Source organism: Pogona vitticeps, chromosome 6, assembly GCF_051106095.1.
Source record: "Pogona vitticeps strain Pit_001003342236 chromosome 6, PviZW2.1, whole genome shotgun sequence".
In the NCBI taxonomy this organism is placed as follows: Eukaryota; Metazoa; Chordata; class Lepidosauria; order Squamata; family Agamidae; genus Pogona; species Pogona vitticeps.
The window spans coordinates 9,512,566-9,535,351 of NC_135788.1; the positions used below are offsets into that span (position 1 = coordinate 9,512,566).

The 22,786-nt window shown below is 42.5% G+C and overlaps 1 protein-coding gene across 3 annotated transcripts in view; it reads left to right on the forward strand.

Annotated features, from left to right (window-relative positions):
* Nucleotides 1–6,258, forward strand: part of UBE3C (ubiquitin protein ligase E3C) — a 64,048-nt gene extending 57,790 nt beyond the window's left edge. For 2 of the 3 annotated variants that reach the window (XM_020779712.3, XM_073002891.2), the window contains exons 22-23: nt 1,083–1,213; nt 4,584–6,258. In XM_020779712.3, the coding sequence (XP_020635371.3) occupies nt 1,083–1,213; nt 4,584–4,754 (302 nt within the window). In that variant the 3' untranslated portion in view covers nt 4,755–6,258. The remainder of the gene's footprint in view (nt 1–1,082; nt 1,214–4,583) is intronic. The other variant, XR_013537730.1, reaches the window with a different exon arrangement.
* The last annotated feature ends 16,528 nt before the right edge of the window (nt 6,259–22,786 follow it).

A 22,786-nucleotide genomic window follows, 5' to 3' on the forward strand; every position in this document is an offset into this window, starting at 1 on the left:
GCGAAATACATGATATAGGAAAATTCAGCACAGTTTATTCTCATATACATCAACAGAATAATTAAATATATGATTAACTTTTCTTCATATTAAAATTAATGGGTGATTACTTAATTTTTATTTATTTATTTATTTATTTATTTATTTATTTATTTATTTATTTATTTATTTATTTATTTATTTATTTATTTATTTATTGCATTTATATGCCGCCCATCTAGACATGGTCTACTCTGGGCGGCTCACAACATACAAGTTACATTATGCGTCAGATCACCAATTCTAAGAACAATTCAGTTATAGGGCTTCTTTAATGAACAGCAGCAATGTTCTTACTGTTCCTAAAGTTGTATTTTATTTAGATTTTGGTGAGTAGAAGATCAGGTGCCATTAATAAAATATGGAGAACAGCAAAGTATAATATAAAGTTGTAATGAATAGCAATATTTTTACATAAATCAGTAGACCTCAGAAATTAACAACCTGTTTATTACTGTAATACGGAATAAAATGCAGTCTTACTTCTAATTATGGTTTTTAATTTCTGTTAATTAAAGTGTAATTTATTTATTATGTAATTTATATTAATATTTAGTATTCCATAGAATGTAGTAAGTTGCTTTTCCTCTTTCATGTGTTTGTTTTACTACTTCATTTATGGAACTGTGGGCTGTTTCCAACATGTGTTGACTCTCACAGTTGTGGCAAATGTAATGTATCCCTGAAAAAGCTTGTAAATATGGTTGACCCATTATGTTGCATTCATAGACTCCAGATGTTCTATGTGTCTTAGCACATGCTGGTTTTGTTGCTGGCACATTTAAAGTACAATCTGCTTATTGGTTTCCTACATTGAGTTCTGTAAGAAATTAAAATAGAAAGCCAAAATACAGCAGTTGAGTAACTTAAGAATTATGTGTTCTTCAGTAAGCATCTGCACATGATGAAATACACTACAGTTATATTCAAGTATAATATGTAATATATTGAATATTATATTTATATATTCAAATATATATTAGATCTATATTAGCAGTGCTGTTCAAGTTTAATACAATTTTATCTACTTTTGAAAATTGTAGGTGGCTATTCTGCAGATCATCCCGTCATCAAAATCTTTTGGAGAGTTGTAGAAAGCTTCACTGATGATGAAAAACGTAAATTACTCAAGTTTGTAACAAGCTGTTCACGACCTCCACTCTTGGGATTTAAGGTATCTGCCTTTCTGAATTCTGCTTGAGATCCGTATCTTAATTTGGTTTCCTGTGCCTATGAACAGAGTTTTGGTAACTTGAGGGTCCCTTGAAATGAACAGGATCTTGTGCAAGAAAACCTTTGTACTGGAGAACCTTTTGTTGAGTTTTCCTTATGAATATAAAAATACTACCACTCTGGTCCAGAGTGGAACTTCTGCATTTTTGTGTTTCCTGTTCCCATTTAATACCCATCTATAAGTACTGTATTGTAAAAGGGGGAGCGATTTTTGGATTAGTTCCATAGAGTTACTAGTAGAAAAACTACTGAACTGAAGTGCTGCATGAACACGAAGTGTGTGTTTTATCTCTTTTAATATTCTTGGAGATGAAAAGTCAGGAATAGAATATGATATTTTGAAAATAATGGCTTTAGTTCACTTTTATCAGCAGTTTAAAAAAAGGTCTGTGAAGAGGAACTCAGTGAGTTGAGTCCTTTTAAAATGTGCGTTATGCAATATCTAGTTCATGTGTGACCAGTATAAAGGGCCAATCGTACCATTAGGCACATGTGAACCATGTTTTAGTTTTTGGATTATCATTAAAATGTATCCGATTTGCCAGTGATTTAGCTTATTACAGTACTGTTACCAAGCTGCATGGTAGCAGAGAATTTTATCTGGATTTTCTGCTCCTAGCAGCAGCAATACTTGGTCTTGTTCTGCCAGGACACCCATCAGACACATGGTTGATGTTTTACCATCATTCTTTATGAACAGAGCTTTACCCATTAAATAAATGTTTGTAACTTTGGGGTTATTTTTTTAATTATCTAGAATTTATTTAAAAGCAGCTTTAAGTTTGAGCTAATTTACCCTTGCAAAAAGAATGGCACTACTGTAGTTCAGTAAATTACTTAACCCTCTGTATAGTTGATTGGGTGTAGTTCTGTGGTTCTCGCTCACATTCAGTAGTGTGCTTCCATTGTATTCCACAGTCCCCTTCCCCCCACCCTCTGTGCACCCCAAAAACATATTATTACATTCAGCTGCATCCTTATGGAGACTGTAACTCTTGGTGAGACCTTATTGCATAGATCATATTATTTGACATGAGGGATTAGAGCAGAAAAGGACTGTTTCCTCCATGTGCGGATAAAAGCCATAGCTGTTACTAACGTTTAACTGCTTTGCTTGACGAATGGCACAAATATAAAGAGTGGTTATTGTTCGCCCACCATACCGAGGGAGATGTACTGTTACCAAGCTGTGTCCTGGCAGTCTAGGAGGAACATTCATAAAACTAATGCAATTCAGTATGTATAATAAATGCTGCTGCAGTACTTTGAAGATGAAGAGCACCATGTACAGTAAGTAGTAATTAGTATTTGCCATGAAATAAGTGGATTCATTTAAGGAAAAAAATATATTGAGGGCAGCAATTAGAGCAAAATGTCTTCTGTAATTAATTGTACCTAGCTGTATTAAAATAGAAGATAATTAAATGTTACTGTTCAGGACATAACTTTCTAATAGCCTGGCTTTGAAATCTTGTCCATACTACATTGCAAAACCTTCACCTTTTGCTAAAGTTAGTTCAGACTCATTTAGAAGGATGCAGTGTGTCTTGAAGTACTTCATTTATATAAATAGCACAGTCAAGAGATATACTATTTTTTTAAAGAGAATCTTCCCTGCCAGCAGCTTGAGCTCACAATAACATATGCTAAAGCTAATTAAACTTTAATAAGTTTAATAAATGAGATTGTTACAGACAAAAAAAATCATTAAAGTGCAGTTGGAAACTGTTAAGTTGCAATCAGGTCACACGATAAATTGATGATGCTTCCCCCATCCCTGCAATTGCAGATTCCCGTTGCAGAGTATTTAATTATGAAACAAATGGTGCCCTTGACTTGACACTTCAATATAGAACTTCATTTTTAACATTTTTAAAGCTTAAAGTAGGAAAATTCAATTAGCATTTTGAAAGGAACGCTAAAAATACAGCATTTTAGCTATGACATACATTTAAGGCCTCCATTTAAACAATAATTTAACTTAAAATCTCATTAACCTCTTGCCTTGGGGTGTTAGATTTTTGGGGGGCTTTTTTTGCAGTTCCTAAACCCAGGCAATCAATTTTCACTCACCAACACATTTGATGAAATTGGTACACTTTTGCCAAGGAAAGTAGAGCTCTGGCCACGATGCATAAATGGCTTCTGTTACCCTTGTTGGCAGAGCTTTCCATTTCTAAGGCCAAAATACTGTTGGGCATTGGCAAAGCATAAAGTCTGAGAGACACAGTAATGCGTGATCTCCTACTTGCACAACTGTAGCCTTTTTGCAGGCAGAGATCTCTGTGACAAATGGCCAGCTTACACTTACTCCAATTGATACTGAATATTTCTTTGAAGGAGCCACACAGAAGGCAAACTGTTTACGCTTTGGCCATTGTGTGAGTAGCTGGACTCCCAACGAGACCCTCATGTAAAAATCTAACATCACTCTCTGACTGCTAACCTCTGGTGCTCCCCTAGCATCTGGAGACCCCCACAGCAGTCCTTAAGGTTTTCCTTAGAAGAGTCCAATATCACAGGCCTTTTGTATGTGTAGTGTACTGCTGTAAGAGAAAATGGTTTTTTTAAGGTTTCTTTAAAGATATATGTTAATAGGTCCTGTTTGCTCATATAGAGATGCCTCGTTTTTGAACAATAACACAAGAAATGTGATATGTTTCAATCTCCATTGTGCATTTTATTATGCATAGTGTAGTTTTTCAAATTACGTTTTTAAACTGCAAAGTGCTTTGAATACTTTAAATGTGCATGCACAAGTATAGGCTATTGAGAAGCCATAGTTAGGACTTTTATTTATATGGAATGTCTTTTGCTGCAAAACAATTGATTAAAATGATCATGTAATGTCTGTCTGTCTGTCTTAATTCAGTGGTTGGGAATAACACTGCTTTATAAGCTTGTCCAAGACATTTATGGTAGCCTCACAGAATATTATGTTAAATAGATTATTATCATGCATCACAAATTGCTTTTGAGTTTCAAAATACGCTTATACTATCATTAAACAAAAACCAAACTAACCCCTCCTACCTCTATCTTAAATATTGACCAGAATTTCAAAGAAACAGCATGTTAGGGAACCAGCTGTACTATACTGTTGAATAATGGAGGTATAAAAATTTCCTAATAGAAAAAAGAGTTTCAGTTGTTATTCATGTTTCAGAGTTTCACATTAATTCAAAAATTGATGTCTGGATTGTAGAATTTCTTTACGGATATATTTAAAAGGCTTTGTTTGGAAATGCTATATGATTATTAGTTCTTTTACTTTAACTGTTCTTTGATCTTTATTATTTTTTCCTTCCCAGGAATTGTATCCTGCGTTTTGCATACATAATGGAGGTTCTGATTTAGAGCGACTACCCACTGCCAGTACCTGCATGAATTTACTGAAACTTCCAGAGTTTTATGATGAGAATCTTATGCGGAGTAAGCTTCTTTATGCCATTGAATGTGCTGCTGGATTTGAGTTGAGTTGAAGTGAATTTAAATTTTAATCAGATGCTCTGTTGAAGAATTAATCAGTGCCTACTCCATCTGCAGCACCCCTACAAAGCAGATTAAAGGAATTCCATGTAGGTTTCTGCTACTCATCATACCCATCAAGTACTCTTCAATAAGTTTCAGTTTTGACACAAGATGTTGGTTTGCTGTCATTCATTAGCATTTAACTACATTGACACTATGTTCTTACTCAAATGAATGAATGCTGTGTGCAGTTTCGTAGGCTTTTTGAGAAAGAGCATATTTGGCACAGTGACATCCTAGTGAAAATAACCAAAGATAAAGCTTTGGCTTCATGCTGTTGAAATACAGTTAACTCCACAAGCTGGCAATAAAGCAGCCTGCAAAGCAGCCCGTGGGGAAGTAACAGGGTGATGGCCTTGGAGTGGGAAGCAAATGATTTGCAAGTATCCTGAAATGTCTGGGAACCTAAAGTTTGATTGAGAAAAGTAGTTCATGACTTTGCAAATGGCAGCAAGTGTTTACAGATCTTTCTGCAACTGGATTTTATTGAAACTTGGGGAGATACATTTTTATCACAATGGTAGTAAATGGTCGGTGTTGCAAGAGAAATTTGTCATTTGTGTTTTCCTTTGGCTTTAAGAAAAGAAAATCTATTCAATAATCTGAATGGGCACATCTGTTCTTCAGAAATGTAACCTTCCTCATAATCATTTGGACATTTTTACAAGTTACGTAACTATTCATATTTTCTTTCTCTGTGCTGTTCAGTTTCCTTCTCTGTCTGTACACTATTTTAATGCATCACACTTCTTTCACGTATGAACACCTTACAATACTTTGGAAAACAAATGCTTGTAACAACTATTAAAATAAATTTGAACCGAAGCATTAGGCTTTATTCTTTTATACTTGGAAGCCTGCAGATGTTCACATGTCCTCTCCACCCTGGAATAACTGCTTGTTATTAAAACTGATCTCTCTCTCATTATTTGCCATGAACAGCCAACTTATGAGTCCATTTGCTCAGTTAGAAGGTCTGCTTCAGGATGGGTGAAGAGCATGTGTTACCTGACTGATTGCCAAGTGAAAGATTAAATTTTGTAAGAAAAATTTGGTGGTTCAAAAATGGTCGCAGCACTGGGTTAACATTTGTCTTCACGTGCAATTCTCACGAGATTATTTTTTATAATATAATTAGAACCAAAATCATAAATGGGCAGAATCACGTGCATTGTTTATTGTCAGTTGGAAGAGAACTTTGCAGCTGGAGCCCACTCCATGGGTGGTCTCCTAGTGTGAGAACTATTTTACTGCTGAAGAAGCTCCTGAATTTCATATTTAATTAGCAGTAAACAGCAATATATTTTAAATGTGCAAAACAGCTCTCAGTGGTTTTAAGATGTTTACTAGTGTTAGTAAAAAAATGTATAATTTCTTGATTTGTATAAGAAATGAAGTGTTAAAAGTATTATTTGTAGTCTCCATGTACAGAAATAAAACAATTGTTTTCTTTTTGGTTTTGCTCTAAGCTGTTTTATTTATAGTAACTGTTCCTGTTACAGACCTTTGCCTGTTATGGTTGGCTGACTGCCTTGTGTGTTTGTGTGTGTGTGTGTGTGTTTTAATTTATGGAATAATACAGAAGGACTGTAGACAGACACTGTTAAGCACGCTGTTGCCTCTTAAAAGTGAAACCTGAACAGTTTTCTTTAAAGATATTTATTTTACAATTCAAAGTATTAAATATTTTGAAATTATTTTTTCCCACTGGATTCATTTGTTTGGTTAAAATTGTTGTACTTGTAAGCTGTAAAATGTAAATTAAACTTTTCTTACGGAGTCATTAGTATTTCCACTATTTTGTTGGAGTTTCATCACACAACTACAGTAGAGAAAAACTATTTACTCCTAGTGTGCAAGTACAACAGAACAAGGAGAAAGTTGACTTTTATAAAATGATTCAGACAAAAAAAAAACAGTGAATTCCTTTAGATGCACCTAGTCAAAAAATTTTACTCCCCCCCCACGCATCCTTAATGGCTTGGGGCTCATTTTCAAATTTTGTTTTGTTTCACAGGTAAGTTGCAGTAAATGTGAGGATCTTCTCTAAGAAAAACAAGAACAAAATTGAACATAGGCTGAAATCCAGTTGGTAGTCCCACCTAGGTCCATTGAATCAGTGGATATGGATAAGTGTTGATTCAGCAGTTGATTCAGTGAGTCTGGTCTCATTGGGATTAGCAGTTCAATTTAACTCATAATTCTTTGGATTTGTTTGGTACCTACTAATAACGGCTTTGGAATCCTTTAGGAATCAAATCATTGTTTTACGTGTTTTACCCACTGTGTAAAATGTACGAATCTATTTTAGCGTTGTGTGTATGGTATACTCCACATTCTATAAAATCATTAGCGGTTGACTTGACAGTATCATGGTAAAGCTATCCCATGTTAGATGGACAAAGAAGTCAGAATGTCGCTAAAGCTGCAATGCTTGGTGGATGTAAACTGCACGGAACTCAGAATTTACTTTTCCCATTGTATTATGGTAATAAGATGCAGTGAGTCAGGTACATGGCTCTGGAGCCAAAGGTTGGGGGTTCAGTTTCCCATTGTGCTTCCTGGAAGAAGAGTCAACCTGTTTAGCCTTGGGCAAACTGCACATCCCTGGAAGAAGAGAATGGTCAACTTTTGTTGTTGTTTAGTTGTTAAGTTGTGTCTGACTCTTCGTGACCCCATGGAACAGAGCACGTCAGGCCCGCCTGTCTTCCACTGCCTCCTGGAGTTGGGTCAAATTCATGTTGGTCGCTTCAGTGACACTGTCCAACCATTTCGTCCTCTGTCCTCCCCTTCTCTTCTTGCCCTCTCACTTTCCCAACATCAGGATCCTTTCCAGGGAGTCTTCTCTTCTCATGAGATGGCTCAAGTAATGGAGCTTCAGCTTCAGGATCTGTCCTTCCAGTGAGCACTCAGGGTTGATTTCCTTCAAAATGGATAGGTTTGTTCTCCTTGCAGTCCAGGGGACTCTCAAGATCCTCCTCCAGCACCACAATTCAAAAAGCATCGGTAGTCAGCTTTCTTTATGGTCCAGCTCTCACTTCCATACGTCACTACAGGAAAAACCATAGCTTTGACTATGCGGACTTTTGTTGGCAAGGTGATGTCTCTGCTTTTAAAGATGCTGTAAAGGTTTGTCATCGCTTTCCTCCCAAGAAGCAAGCGTCTTTTAATGTCGGGGCTGCTGTCTCCATCTGCAGTGATCATGGAGCCCAAGAAAGTCAAAACTGTCACTGCCTCCATATCTTCCCCTTCTATTTGCCAGGAGGTGATGGGACCAATGGCCATGATCTTAGTTTTTTTGATATTGAGCTTCAGACCGTCTTTTGCACTCTCCTCTTTCACCCTCATTACAAGGTTCCTTAATTCCTCCTCACTTTCTGCCATCAGAGTGGTATCATCTGCATATCGGAGGTTGTTGATATTTCTTCCGGCAATCTTAATTCCGGTTTGGGATTCCTCCAGTCCAGACTTTCGCATGATGTATTCTGCATATAAGTTAAATAAGCAGGGAGACAATATACAGCCTTGTCGTACTCCTTTCCCAATTTTGAACCAATCAGTTGTTCCATATCCAGTTCTAATTCTTGCTTCCTTTCCCATATATAGATCTCTCAGGAGATAGACAAGGTGGTCAGGCACTCCCATTTTTTTTCAGAACTTGCCATAGTTTGTTGTGGTCCACACAAAGGCTTTTGTGTAGTCAATGAAACAGAAGTAGATGTTTTTCTGGAACTCTCTGGCTTTCTCCCTAATTCAGCGCATGTTAGCAATTTGGTCCCTAGTTCCTCTGCCCCTTCGAAATCCAGCTTGTACTTCTGGGAGTTCTCGATCCACATACAGCTGAAGCCTACCTTGTAGAATTTTGAGCATAGCCTTGCCTAGCGTGTGAAATGAGTGCAATGGTCCTTGTTAGTCAAGGTTTACTTGAAAACATGTAGCTATTATTATTACTAGAAGTGGTATCTGGTAGACTTTTCCTTTACATGCAAATTCTAAAGTGTCAAAAGCTTTGTTGGCATGAAAACCATCACCAGTACGGTTTCCTAGGGTAAGTGAAATTGTTTGCAGCATCTCACTCTACTTGATCTCCTTTTCAGTTGTGGAATTTCATTAGCCTTGGGAACACTGCTACTAAGTCTTGCTGTAAAAGGATGCGAATCTTGCAGCCTCTTGTTTTCTCTAAATTGAGATTACTTCTCCCCCCCCCCCATCTTCAACTTTTCTTGAAGAAATGTCAAGATGCAGTGAATGGCTACAATATCTGTGCAGACATTGATGCACCCGGCAAAGGTTGAAGAAAACACCAAGATAATGCAGGATTATTGCAATTCCTGTTTAGAGTGACAAACGTCCTGTGCAGGCCTGGTTTGTACAATGAGCACAAATGTATGGATGCATTTGCCCTGGTGTAATTGGTCTGATGCTGCCTGCTGTTCTTGCAAAGCATGATATGATCTGTATTGCCCGTAGGCTTATGAGGATATACACATATTTGCTGAGCATCCTCATGCTGTAGTGAAGTCACCTTAATGCATGTTTTCCCAGTCTGCCATCTACTGCAGCCCTAATTTCCATACAGAAGCTGTGTTTGTCAGTCACAGCCTTCAATCCTGGTTGCACAACTATCCAAAGTTTTGCCTCTATCATAAAAAGGTTAGTTTTTTTAAAAAAACATTATTTGCCAAATAAACACACACACATTTAAGTTGTTTTCATGCTTAGATTAGTATCTGGTCTACTCATCTCAACCAAAAGCGGACTCATTGAATCAATTGCTGAGTGGTAAATCCACACATGTAAATATTAAGTGAATGAGTTTATTCTAGTTGAGATTAGTGCTAGGATAGTGGCTTTAGCCATACACCAAATAAAACCAACATGTCTCCTAGTATGACAATGTCTGCATTGAACCCTATATCCATCTTTTGCTAAATTAAATGTGAAGAGCTTTCAAATGATCCAAGATCATTTGATCTGTGAGAGATTGTTGGCACCTTTCCCCAGAAAAACTTCCTCCCAAATCGTTACATGTTGGTTTTGGATATTTATTTAACACCTAGAACCATAGCAGGGTTAAAATGAATGGTCAGCTCCGTCCTCCATTCTTTACAAGTATAATATATGCATTCTGAACTCTTCAGATGAACTTGAGAAGGGCTGCCTTGCTGACATATATATGTATGTATCATGTGCTGTGCACTTATCATTACCCTGCTTCCTTGGCTCAGTAAGTTCTTTTGGGTTTGGGAGACACACCCCGAAAAGCTATCAGGAACATGAAGGCCCTAAAGAATATAAAGGGACAGGACTCATGTCCTGCTTCCTCCTTGATTAAAGGATGGGTTGTTTCCTGTGAGTCTGCAAAACATGCAAATACCTACTTACTTGATGACCATGCCACCACCCAGCTGATTATCTCCCAAGCATATCTTTTGACTTGGCCAATCCAACCCTCCAGAGGGAGGAAATGGACGAATCCTGCAGCATCCCCACGTCCCAAGCTGGGTCAGCAAAGTCAGGCACTGCTTAAGCACCCTTGCTGACATGTTTTTTCTTTCACATATTGCGCCATATATTGCTCTGTACTGGATCTCCAGTGTGGTGTAATGGACAGGGTGACATCCCAGAGCCCAAGAGACCTGCATTCAAATATTCATGGAAGCTCACAGGGTGTGTATGGAAAAAACTAATCCTAAATATCACACTGATAGGATAACCAGAATAAACCGGTTTGTCTTATTCAGTGTGAAGCCCCGTAAAAGCGGGCATTGTTCTCAAACTTAAGTTTCGTTTCCTTGCAACTTTGTAAGAGGTGGAATTTTTCATGGGAAGGATACTGTTGCGCCGGTGCGATGTAAGTTTCTTGTTTCTCTGTAACCAATCATGTATTGCCAGCCTATGCAACGCCCATATATGGAGACTGTGAGCCTTACCGGACTACCCGGAAAGGACAAACTATAAAAACTGTATGTAAAAACGCCACGCCTTCGGAGAACCGCTTCCTATGTCACTTGGCAGGGAATGTTCTTCTCCCCGCTTTCTGCAGCAGGCGAAAGAAAAATAAACCTCCTTTTCTTTTATAACCTTCGTGTCTCGATCTCTTGTTTAAGGTAAATTGTTGGGCGTAACAATTTGGGGGCTCGTCCGGGATCTCTAAACGCCCCGATTGGGGCTGGATTTTTATCCAGTTGAGGTCAGGCAGAACAGGCGGCGGTGAAGTGAATCGGAAGGCGCCCCTGCCTTCTTTTAAGGCGGCCGCTTCCTTGCCGACGCTTTGGCTGCTTGGCATCAAGAACTCGGAAAGAGGCACGAACGCGAGAGTTTTTTTTTTAAGCCGGCCGGCCAACGAATCAACGAGCCAGCAGATCAACGGACCTGGTAAGTCGTAGTGGGAAACTCTGAAAGGGTTGGTTGTTGTTGTGTGAATGAAGAGTGAGTGACCTTGCGGTTCCCAGAGGTGGCCGTTGAAGTAGTCCGGGACCCTGGGCCAAGGTGTGCGACTGTTGTCTGTACCCTCCTTGTGTCCACGTCCAAGAGACCCCTTACTCTTGGCGCAAATCCCCTTCCCTAGTGTTTTTGTCTCCCGCGGGATGGGGAACCAAACATCGAGGAATGAAAGAAAGCCTAGTGGGGGCGGAAGCAAGAAAAACAAAAGGTCCGGTGGGGACCTCAGGAGGAATTTCGAGGGGGACGCCCCAACTCCAGGCCCTTCTAGGGGTGGTAATGAGTTAGGAATTCCTGGTAATAGCCCGTTGGCAAGGCTGTTACTTCATTGGGCTTCCGTGAAAGTGCAGGACTTTCAGACAGAGCAGGAGATGGTTAGAATGTGTACAGAAGTGTGGCCTCAGTTTAATATCACACCCAAATGGCCACAGTTTGGTTCCAACAACTTTGATGACATTAAACTAGTGGATGATTTTTATGTTTCTCACCCACCCCGATCAGTGTATGTAGACTCTTGGTTTTGGTATTTGATCAAATTCGGAGAAGGAGTGAGATTGGCTGTAAGTAGGAACTTGGTGGAATCTAAACTGACAGGGGAGGAGATGTCTAAATTTGACCCCCTGGAATTTATTAACTATCAGCCACCTCCTCCCCCGCCACCTGTGCAACAGCAGCAACAGGTTCCTACCGCTCCTCCATTAAATGCGCCAGAAACAGAGACACCCCAAATTTACCCAGCCTTACAGCCGCCAACATATGACCAAACCCTGAGAGAAGGGCAGCTAGAAGGGGCAGTAGGTGAAGAATCCGTAGGTCCTATTTCCCCCATTAGCAGCGATCGTACTGTAGATTACAGCACGTCGCCCCCTCCCCGACCGAACACTAGGTCCAGAAGTAGAATGCTAGAATTAGGAGAGGGAAGTCCAGGTGTGTTCCAATGCCCCTTAAGAGAGGTGCCTATGGGCTCTGCTGTTGGATTCGTGGAAGTTCCGTTAACAAATTCGGATATAAGAATTATAAAGCAGAACCTCCCCAGCCTTCCGGAAGATCCTATTGGATTTGTCACCGGTCTCCGGGATGCTCTGGGAACAATGATTTATAAACCCACGGAGCTTCTACATATCTGCAGGCAGCTAGCAGGAGCAACATATACTAATCAAGCGCTAGAACAAGCCCGCCAGCTGTGGCGTGGGCAGGCTGCTGGAGCAGCACGAACAGAGGACCAGGCAAGAGAAAGGTTCCCGGAACTTACTCCTGGGGACTGGGACTTCCAAAACCCCAATACCAGAGAGCAATGTGCTGAAATGATGCAGTTGTTACTGAAAGGATTTGAGGCAATAATTCCTAAAACTGTTAGCATGAAGCTTGCCTTTGGGCAGCCACAAGGAAAAGATGAGACCCCGGTAGAGTACCTGGAGAGGCTGAAACGCAATATGCGGAGGTACACTGGATTAGACCCAGATGACCCGGCCAACTTAAACCTTTTGCGACTGGAATTCGTATCCGGATGCTATCCGGATATAAGAATGAAATTGCAGAAATTTGACAACTTGACCACAAAACCTATGAGTGAATTATTGGCTGAGGCTCAGAAAGTTGTTGCAAGAAGAGAGGATGAAAAGGAAAAACGGAAGTTGAAGTTAATGACTCAAATGGTTGAGAAAGTAGTGGAGAGAAAGGTCCCAGGCAACGGCCCCTCTTGGGAGCGCCCCAGGGGAAGAGGATTTGGTAGAGGAGACAGAGGCGGGTATAGGAACCAAGGAAGTAGAGGAGGGTTCGCGAGAGGCAGGGGAAGAGACGGAGATGGGAAGAATCAGGTGGGAGGTCCACGAAGAACCCCGCTACCCCATGATGTGTGCGCGAATTGTGGCCAGGTTGGCCACTGGAAGCGAGAATGCAGAAATGCAAAGAGAAATGATCAGGAAGAGTTGACCCGGTTAGCCGCCTGCTATGAGGATGAATAGGGGGGTCAGGGCTGCCTGCTGAAAAGTCCCGCCTGCTCGGAGCCCTTGTTAACTTTGCGGGTGGGCACCAATGAAGTTATGGTAGAGTTTTTGGTAGACTCAGGGGCCACCCGGTCTACCCTGAGTCAGTCAATTTGGTCCGGAAAGCCTCCCCTTACGGAAGGTCGTGTTAGCGTAGTAGGGATAGAGAACCAATCCCAACAAGTAGCCATTCTGAAACCCCTAGTAGTAGTTAAACCTGACACTAAGGAGAAAATTTGGCATGATTTCCTGTGGACCCCGAATGCTGGTGTGAACTTGCTGGGCCGGGACCTAATGGCTAAATTAGGCATACAGATATTTCTTAAAGAAAACATTTGTGAAGTCCGGTTGGCTGTCCTCAGGGAGGAGGATGAAAAGAAAATTAACCCAATTGTATGGGCAAAGCCAGGGAATCCCGGCCTCATGAATGTTACACCAGCTAAAATTCATTTGAAAACAGATACACCGGTTTACCGTCCACAGTATCCGATCAGGCCAGAGGCTGAGGAAGGACTCAAACCGGTTGTGAGGGAGTTGCTGGACGATGGGCTCATCGAACCTAGTGACTCACCTTACTGCACACCTATTTTGCCAGTAAAGAAACCCAATGGGACTTGGCGCATGGTCCAAGACCTGCGGGAGGTAAATAAGGTAGTGATTCCAAGAGCCCCAATAGTTCCAGACCCACATACGATTCTGCGAAGAATCCCTGATACTCACGTGTGGTACACGGTAATAGATCTAAAGTCAGCATTTTTCAGTGTGCCGGTAGACCCGGAGTCCCGGCCGATATTTGCATTTCAATGGCCACACCCGGAAACGGGAAAACTAACTCGTTTTCAATGGAAAATATTATGTCAAGGTTATTGTGAGAGCCCCACTATATTTGGAGAACTCCTGGAGGAATTACTCCAGGGATGGTCCCCACCAGAGGGAACACTCCTTACTCAATATGTGGATGACCTACTTATTAGTGGAGAAGAAGGAAAACAGGTCAGGAAAGCTAGCATTAGTCTCCTGAACTTCCTAGGAGAGAAGGGGCTTAGAGTATCTCTGGATAAGCTACAGTTTTGTGAACCAGAGGTCAAGTACCTAGGACTTATCTTGAAGAAGGGAACCAAATGTATAAATCCCAAGAGGCTAGAGGGAATCCAAAATCTGGAAATGCCAAAGACAAAAAGGCAACTGAGGAGTTTCATTGGCACTATTAACTTTTGTAGACAGTGGATTGAGGGATTTTCTGAGTTAATTCAGCCATTCCTTAAGAAGTTGTTGAAGGAGGAACCAGAAACATTGGTTTTGGAAAAAGCAGATTACAAACTATTTGAGAGAGTCAAAAAGATACTAGTTTCAGCCCCAGCATTGGGACTTCCAAACCCAAACAAGCCCACCCATCTCTTTGTCACCACTGGAAATGGGGTGGCAAAGGGGGTATTGGCTCAGAAGAAAGCAGGACAATACCAACCTATTGGGTACTTATCTAAACATTTGGATGCAGTAGTGTTGGGATGGCCCACATGTCTTCAGGCGTGTGCGGCGGCGGCCGAATTAGTTAAACTTACTCGAAAGCTGTACCCCTTTGAGGCGATTGTTCTGCACTCTTCTCACCAGCTCAAAACTATACTCACTCACACTGCTCGACGGTGGATGACTGACAGCAGGCTTTTGCAAATTGAAGCGATATTACTAGAAAAGCCTGATTTGTTGTTAACCACCACCGACCATTATGGTCCAGCAGGAGGCCTATCAGAGGCAGTCAGAAAAGAGATGTGCAATGAACATGATTGCATTGCAATTACCGATCTGCAAACTAAATTCAGGGAAGACCTTCAGGAAGAGCCAATAGAAGGAGCATGGAACTTGTACACAGATGGGTCCTCCCGGGTAGTAAATGGGAAAAGGATTACTGGATATGCCATTGTAGAGGACGGGGGTCTAGAAGTGGAGACTGGCCCTCTCCCTCCCTCAATGTCAGCACAAACTGCTGAGTTATATGCTCTTAAAAGAGCTCTAGAAATAGGGAAAGAAAAGAATGTGAATATTTGGACCGATTCAAAATATGCCTGTGGAGTGGTGCATGTCTTTGGGAAAATTTGGAGTGAAAGAGGCCTTCTGACCTCACAGGGAAAGAATCTGGCCCATCATCAGTTGGTGTTAGACACCCTGGAAGCATTGAGTCTTCCTTCCCGGGTAGCTATAATACATATTCCGGGACACCAAAAAGGGAATGCCCCAGAAATCGTGGGAAACCGCCTGGCTGACGAGTTGGCAAGAAAGGCAGCTGAAAGAGAGTTTGATACCGCCCGTTTTGCAGCTCTGATTCCAACTTGTAGGGAAATTACTGCTCCTCTGGCATATTCACAAAAAGAATTGGAAATGGCAGAGTCACAGGGAGCCACAATGGAAAATGGCGTTCTAAAATTGAGAGATGGAAGGCAGTGGCTGCCCGAGGGCACAGCCAGAGAAATTCTTAAAGCCTTACATGAGGGGGGGCATTGGGGAGCTAAGGCCTTGGTTGCAGCCTTCTTACAGAAATATGCGGCCAGGAAGGTTTGGTCACACGTCAATACCATTTTGGCTCACTGTGTTGCGTGCCAGAAAGTGAATAAGAATAATCCCAAGAAGGCAGAAATGGGAGGACGGCCTCTGGCTATCCATCCATTTGAACACTTGCAGTGTGATTTCATTGACATGCCAAAATCAGGCCCCTGGAATCATTGCTTAGTAATTACAGACCAGTTAACGGGATGGGTAGAGGCTTTCCCTACCGCCAAGGCAACGGCCGGAGTAGTGTGCAAACTGCTATTGGAACAAATTGTTTGTAGATACGGGATAATATACTCCATGGATAGCGACCGTGGTACACATTTTTCCCAGAAGGTATTGCAGAAAGTAGCGGATGTCCTGGGTATTAAGTGGAAACTTCACACCCCGTGGCATCCGCAGAGTTCCGGAAAGACTGAGAGGATGAATCAGACCTTAAAAAAGCAAATTATGAAATTAATACAGCAGGCCAAATTGCCTTGGCCAAAGGTATTACCTCTTGCCCTTTTTGCAATCAGAACCAAACCACATAGTGGGACAGGACTGTCCCCATTTGAGAGCTTGTATGGGATGGGAATTTGGGACGTGAGTGTGCAAAAAGCTAGCCCCAATTTGGAACTGTTTAAAGATGCCTTTATAAGAAAGTATTTGCTGGCACTGTTCTCTATCCTTTCTGACATTAGGGAGCAAGGGATCTCTGTGCAGAGGCCACCTTTGGAGGTAGCGGTACATTCCTTTCAACCTGGAGGCTGGGCATACATCAAAACGTGGAAGACCGAACCCCTTACCCCGAGGTGGCTGGGACCCTTCCAGATACTCCTTACAACAGAGACTGCAATACGCACTAAAGAACTAGGTTGGACACATCATACTCGTGCCAAACACGCCGCCGACCCTGAGGGACTTTGGGAAGCTACGCCAGTATCGGGAAACGGCCTGAAAACTGTTTTTAAGAAACTTAAGTGATGACTGATGAGTGGTTAATACACAAATGTTGCCCTTTCTTTCAAGTACAGTTGAATATAAGGAAAGTAACTAACCTGATCCAGGCGTGGTACGTTGTAGTGAAACCAGAAAGGAGCAGGAGGGACTTGTATATTTACAAGGGATATTCAATTGGAGATCAAGTAGTAGTGGAAGAAAAAGATGCACATAAGAAGCCACTAGCAGAAAGGATTCTATACGGCCCTGTGTTTGGTTTGAAGGACCCCTGGTGGTGGCATACCATACTTTGTAGGGTCTGCCCAATCACCAAAGATTACCGTCTTTGTGAGGAGTCTGGGGACTCGGACTCAGAGTCCGAGGACGGGTGTGGGTGCGCTTCAGGCTCTCAGTGGGCCTCGGAGAGGTGTTTCTTTTGAAGCTGCAAGGGTTGGGTTGGCCGAGGTCGCACCCTGGCCGAGTCGGAAGAAACCCTTTCCACCCTAATACTCTCACCCCCTAATCATGAGTACGGGATACCAGGAGATATAAGAAACCTGAAGGACCCATTGACAGGACTAAACCCCTTTGAGATACACTGTTTGTTGTGGTACCCATTTTGCCCTTACCATTGGTGTGCCAGAGTGACTAAATTTGATAGCGGACCAACACTAAGGTGGTACGTGGTGAAAGTGGGGTACCCTGAGGAGTTGTGGACCGAGAGCTTGTGGGCTGTAAAAACGCCAACGGCAAGCTTCAAGTGGAAAGTGAGTTCTCAGAGCATTTCAGCGGCGGAAACTATATCTGGAGAATGGATCCGCGACGCATCTTTGGTGCACCACGAGACATGCTGGAAGTGCAGGAGCGTAAGCCCTTGGTGCACGCCCGGTCCAGACTCGGAAGACGAGGAATGGAACGCCCACTATCAACGATGGTAAGACCCACTCCCTTAGTGTCTTGGAGACATATTTGGCAAACATTGGCGGGTAGACCAAAGGTTAACGGCAAATTGGTCACGATAATTGGATTCTTGTTCGTACTGACGATGGTAACAGGTACTACTTGTCCTTGCACCACCGTCACCAGAAGGGGTAATCACGTACACCAAACCCTGATTTACAAGTCTACCTATAAGTGCCAGGGGACTGTTAACGCTTGCTACTTCAATGGAACTGAGTACAGAATCTGTAGACAGAGCAGCCAGGACCCAGTCTGTTACGACCCTAAAACAGAGCCAGAAAGAACGTGGATAGAGGTGAGGCCTATATTCCTACAGTTTGGGGGTGTCGCAAGGCAGGGTGAAGTCCTTGATAGAGCACAAAGAAGGGGAAGTCACACAATCTCCCTGAAATTTGATGCTTGTAAGCTGATATCTCTTAGTGGTGCTGCCGTTTGGCCATACAAGTGGGGATGTGGTGGCCTTGCTTGGGAACGTTCTTATCAAAAGGAGAACAAGTACATAGGATTAGAGCCTGGCCTTTGGAGTGCATGCAGGAGTCCAGACGACTTCTATGTCCCCTTCTGGTCCTGTGTCCAATGGGCCACTTGGATGGGGAAACCAGGGTCCTCAACCACCGCTTCACTGACCAAGCGAAAAGGAGATCCCCAATGTGAACAAGGAAATTGCAACCCCGTCAATTTCACTATACTCAAGCCTGAAGAATGGGACAAATTAGGGTTATGGTCCAAAAGATTTGGTCTAAGAATTGACGGAAAAGGAGGAGATCCGGGGGGGTGGTTCATTGTGCGACAGGTAAAAGAGGAGGTAATAGGAAAAGAATTACAAAGGTACCACAGCTTCTGGACGGAGGTAGATTCTGATCCTTGGGAACAATCCCTAACCACCACTACCGTAAACTTGTTTATAGAACTGGCCCAAACCATAGCTGTTACCTTGAATGTGTCCAATTGTTACATCTGTGGTGGAACTATTATGGGGGACCAATGGCCTTGGGAGGCTATCGAGTGGAATTTTACTACCCCGTATAATTTAACAGGGCAACCTGAACATTCAGGCCGAACCAGATGGGACCTCTCTAACAATCTGGTAGGAACAGCATGCATTCAAAGGACTCCTGACAGGTTAAGTGCTCCAATACCCATAGGGGATTCAAATTGTCAAAATGTCCGAGTCATAAATGGTACAAGTATGAGTACCTGGGGAAATTTAACAGGCAACCCTTGGATGAATTTGACTAGGGAAGTATCCAACCTTTGGCACAATGGTAACATGAAAAATGAAGTAATGGCTCCAAATGGTTTATATTGGATATGCGGTAAAGTAGCCTATTCGTATTTGTTAATCAATTGGACTGGAACGTGTTTTCTGGGACATCTTAAGCCATTCTTTTTCATGATTCCGTTGGACAAAGGAACAACCCTGGGCCAAGTGGGGGAAGAAATGGTAAGAGAGAAAAGAGAATTGAAAATTGGAAACTGGAAAGATGATGAATGGCCTCCGGAACGCATCATCGCTTATTATGACCCCGCCACGTGGGCGCAAGATGGTGCGTATGGATATAGAACGCCAATTTATATGCTTAATAGACTGATTAGATTGCAGGCTGTAGTAGAATTACTTACTAGGGAGAATGAACAAGCTTTGCTACTCTTAGCTAAACAAAATACGAAAATCAAAAACGCTATATATCAAAATAGACTTGCTTTAGATTACCTGCTAGCTGCGGAGGGAGGAGTATGTGGGAAATTCAACCTCACAAATTGTTGTTTGGAAATAGGGGATACGCAGGAAGCTATTGCTGAAATAACTGGAAAAATGCGGAAACTTGCCCATGTTCCAGTACAGAAATGGACTGGAATGCTGGACGATTCAGGTTGGTTAGGAGGAATCTTTAATAACTGGAAACAGGCGTTGTTTTTCTTCACTATATTCATGGTGGGCTTAATGATTTTGCCTTGTGTCATACCATTAATAAGAAATATGATTAATTCAGCAGTTGAAGCGGCAATACCAAAAACACAAATGGTTGTTAGGGCTCCCGAAATAAAATATAGAATAATTCCGGAAACTGATCAAGAGTATGAGGTCACTAATAAGTTGTGAATAAGACAAAGTTTGTGTAAAAAGAAAAGGGGGGAATTGATAGGATAACCAGAATAAACCGGTTTGTCTTATTCAGTGTGAAGCCCCGTAAAAGCGGGCATTGTTCTCAAACTTAAGTTTCGTTTCCTTGCAACTTTGTAAGAGGTGGAATTTTTCATGGGAAGGATACTGTTGCGCCGGTGCGATGTAAGTTTCTTGTTTCTCTGTAACCAATCATGTATTGCCAGCCTATGCAACGCCCATATATGGAGACTGTGAGCCTTACCGGACTACCCGGAAAGGACAAACTATAAAAACTGTATGTAAAAACGCCACGCCTTCGGAGAACCGCTTCCTATGTCACTTGGCAGGGAATGTTCTTCTCCCCGCTTTCTGCAGCAGGCGAAAGAAAAATAAACCTCCTTTTCTTTTATAACCTTCGTGTCTCGATCTCTTGTTTAAGGTAAATTGTTGGGCGTAACAACACTTATGGTGAAAACTGCATTAGGGTCACTATATCTGTTCCAGCTCCACGGTACACAATGTAGAACTACTGTTTCCCATGTTTTGGCCCATTCTGGGCACATCCCCAGAAATCTTGTTTGGAATGGTCTAGAGACAGATAGAGGGTTAAGTGCTTCCAGAACAGGGATTCAGATGCCTGCTTGGCCAAGGAAAGTCCTTAAGAGGGTTTTGTTTTGTTTTTTTTGGCACTGATAAATCTACACCTTCCATATCTCACAGAAAACCGTATTAGAGTTGCCATACCCGAGATGCCACCTGGCACCACCCAGCGTGCAACTAGCTCCCTTTGGGGGTTTGTGAAGTCGGTTTTCATCGTTCTTCCTCTGCACCGAAGACCAGACGAAAGTATGTATGTTGGGCAAAAATCGTACCAGCACCTCTCCCCACCTCTAACCGTCAAAATGCAATAATCCTCAACATTTTTTGCTCTTTTCCTTACGTCTCAAGTGTTGTTGCCCAAAGCAGCCTTTGCTATCAGTGCTGACGCTGCACCACCGACCGCCAGCGCCGGCTGTATAGGAGACAAATGCTATAAAACAGTGGTTCTTAACGTGGGCGATAATGGCGATTTCAGTTTTCAGGGGGGCAGTAGAACAAAAAGGGGCGGCGTGGGGGCGCTGGAGCAGAAGGGGGGGCACTGGAGCAAGCCAAACCTGTGAAGATGGCTGCAGCCTTTTTACAGTGTGCATGAATATATATTTTCCTCCAATTTTAATTTAGTTTCAGACTTTTTGTCTTGAAATTTTTAGATCCTGCATTTGTTTTTATGCCCTTTTTATATTTCTTTTTGCGTCTTAAAATTCACTTGCAACTAAATCATTAAATGTTACTTTTTGGGGGGCATTTCATTTTCTTGGAATTTAATTTTGTTTTCAGGGGTCATTGGATTTAAGTGTCTTAAACAAACAAACAAACAAACAAACAAATAAATAAGATATCATCACCGCGGGGAGGGGGGCGATGATAACTTCCTCAATGGCTCAAGGGGGCGTTTCTTTCAAAAAGGTTAAGAACCACTGCTATAAAACACAGCAGAAGGGGCTGTTAAAAAAAAGTTTTCCGCGAAAAGGTTCAGGAGCTGCAGGGATTTCTCGATTTTTTTTAAAAAAGTGCACATACAAAAATAAAAAAGCAACTCGTGATCCTTATCCACAAAAATCCATCCTCCGCAATGCTTTATCCCCAACCTTTGTTCCTTTAAACATCTTTTATCTTTAGGATGGGCATGTGGGCTTTTATGCTGTTACTAAACCGCTGGTATCTGGCACGTTGGAAGACCCATCTGGACGCAAACGACCCGCGTCTGGTGCAAAAGACGGGCGTCTCTTACCGCCGAAGCGATGAGAAACGCGCACGCGCACACCCCGCCATTGGGAACGGCGGCAGCGCCTCCTGGCAGCCACCAGGTGGCGGACTGAGCCCCTTTTCGTAAGGGCCCAGAATGTCAGGAGGGGGAGGGGGGAAGAGAAAGAGAGAGAGAGCGCAGAACAGTTTATTCTAGAAACTTCCGGCGAGATCCAGCCTCCGAGAGCTGCGGCCCTCTCCTCTCGCGATAGCTCTCTTCCGCCCCTGAGCCATGAGGTGGTCCCAGAAGATAAAAACTTGTAGAGGTGCACACGTCTCCGTGTGGACGAGCACTTCCTGGTCCGCGTCGAAGAAGCCATTTTCGAAATCTTCCCGAAAGAGGAACAGAGAGATCTCCCCATAGAAGCCAATGAGCAAAAATCCAATGTTTGATTTTTCCCCTTAGCTTTTTTTGGGCATCAGCCCATCCACAGAGATAGGAAAGGCAGCTTGAAAGAAAGAAGTTCATGTTACTTCATCTCGTTTTATATAAGCTATATTGACTTTGTGGTTGTTCAGCTTTTGAACTTTTTTTTCTTTTAAAGGAACGTGACTCCCAAACCTGCCCAACCGAGACCCGGGCATGATAACCAGCTTGCAAAGAATCCATTCCAACCTCGTACCTGGTTGTGAGGGGCGCCCTGGTGGAGAGGCGGACAGCCCCGCGATGTAGGCCTTGTTTAATACGGACCAAGAGAGGAATATTTAACCTCCGGGTCTGGTTTTGAAGCCAAACCCCAGAGGGCGACCTGCCTCGATCCCCCCCCCGCCCTGCATGCTTCCATCCCAAATCCAGTGGTCCATTGTAAAACACACACACCTCCCTTGACCCTCGTTGCTTTGGGAAGCAGACACGCTTCCTAAATAATTTAAACGGCCTGATGCATCTAATAAATATTATCCATTGAATATTAATGCATGAACTCCTCTTCTGGGTTGCATATGGAAGCGAATGCACCGAATGGATCAATATTTTAAACGGCCAGACACGTGGAAGGAATTGTCTCTATTGTTGCATCAGGTCGGAAGGAACTCTTCCTCTGTGCAGAGAGGCGCAGGAACCCCACGATCCGTAGCCGATGCCACTCTTCTATTTTCCTAGCTCTAAGGAGGCGGAATAAATAAAGGCGGGGGCGGGGTGGTTGGGCTTTTTTTTCTTTGCTCCTCCTCCCCGCGG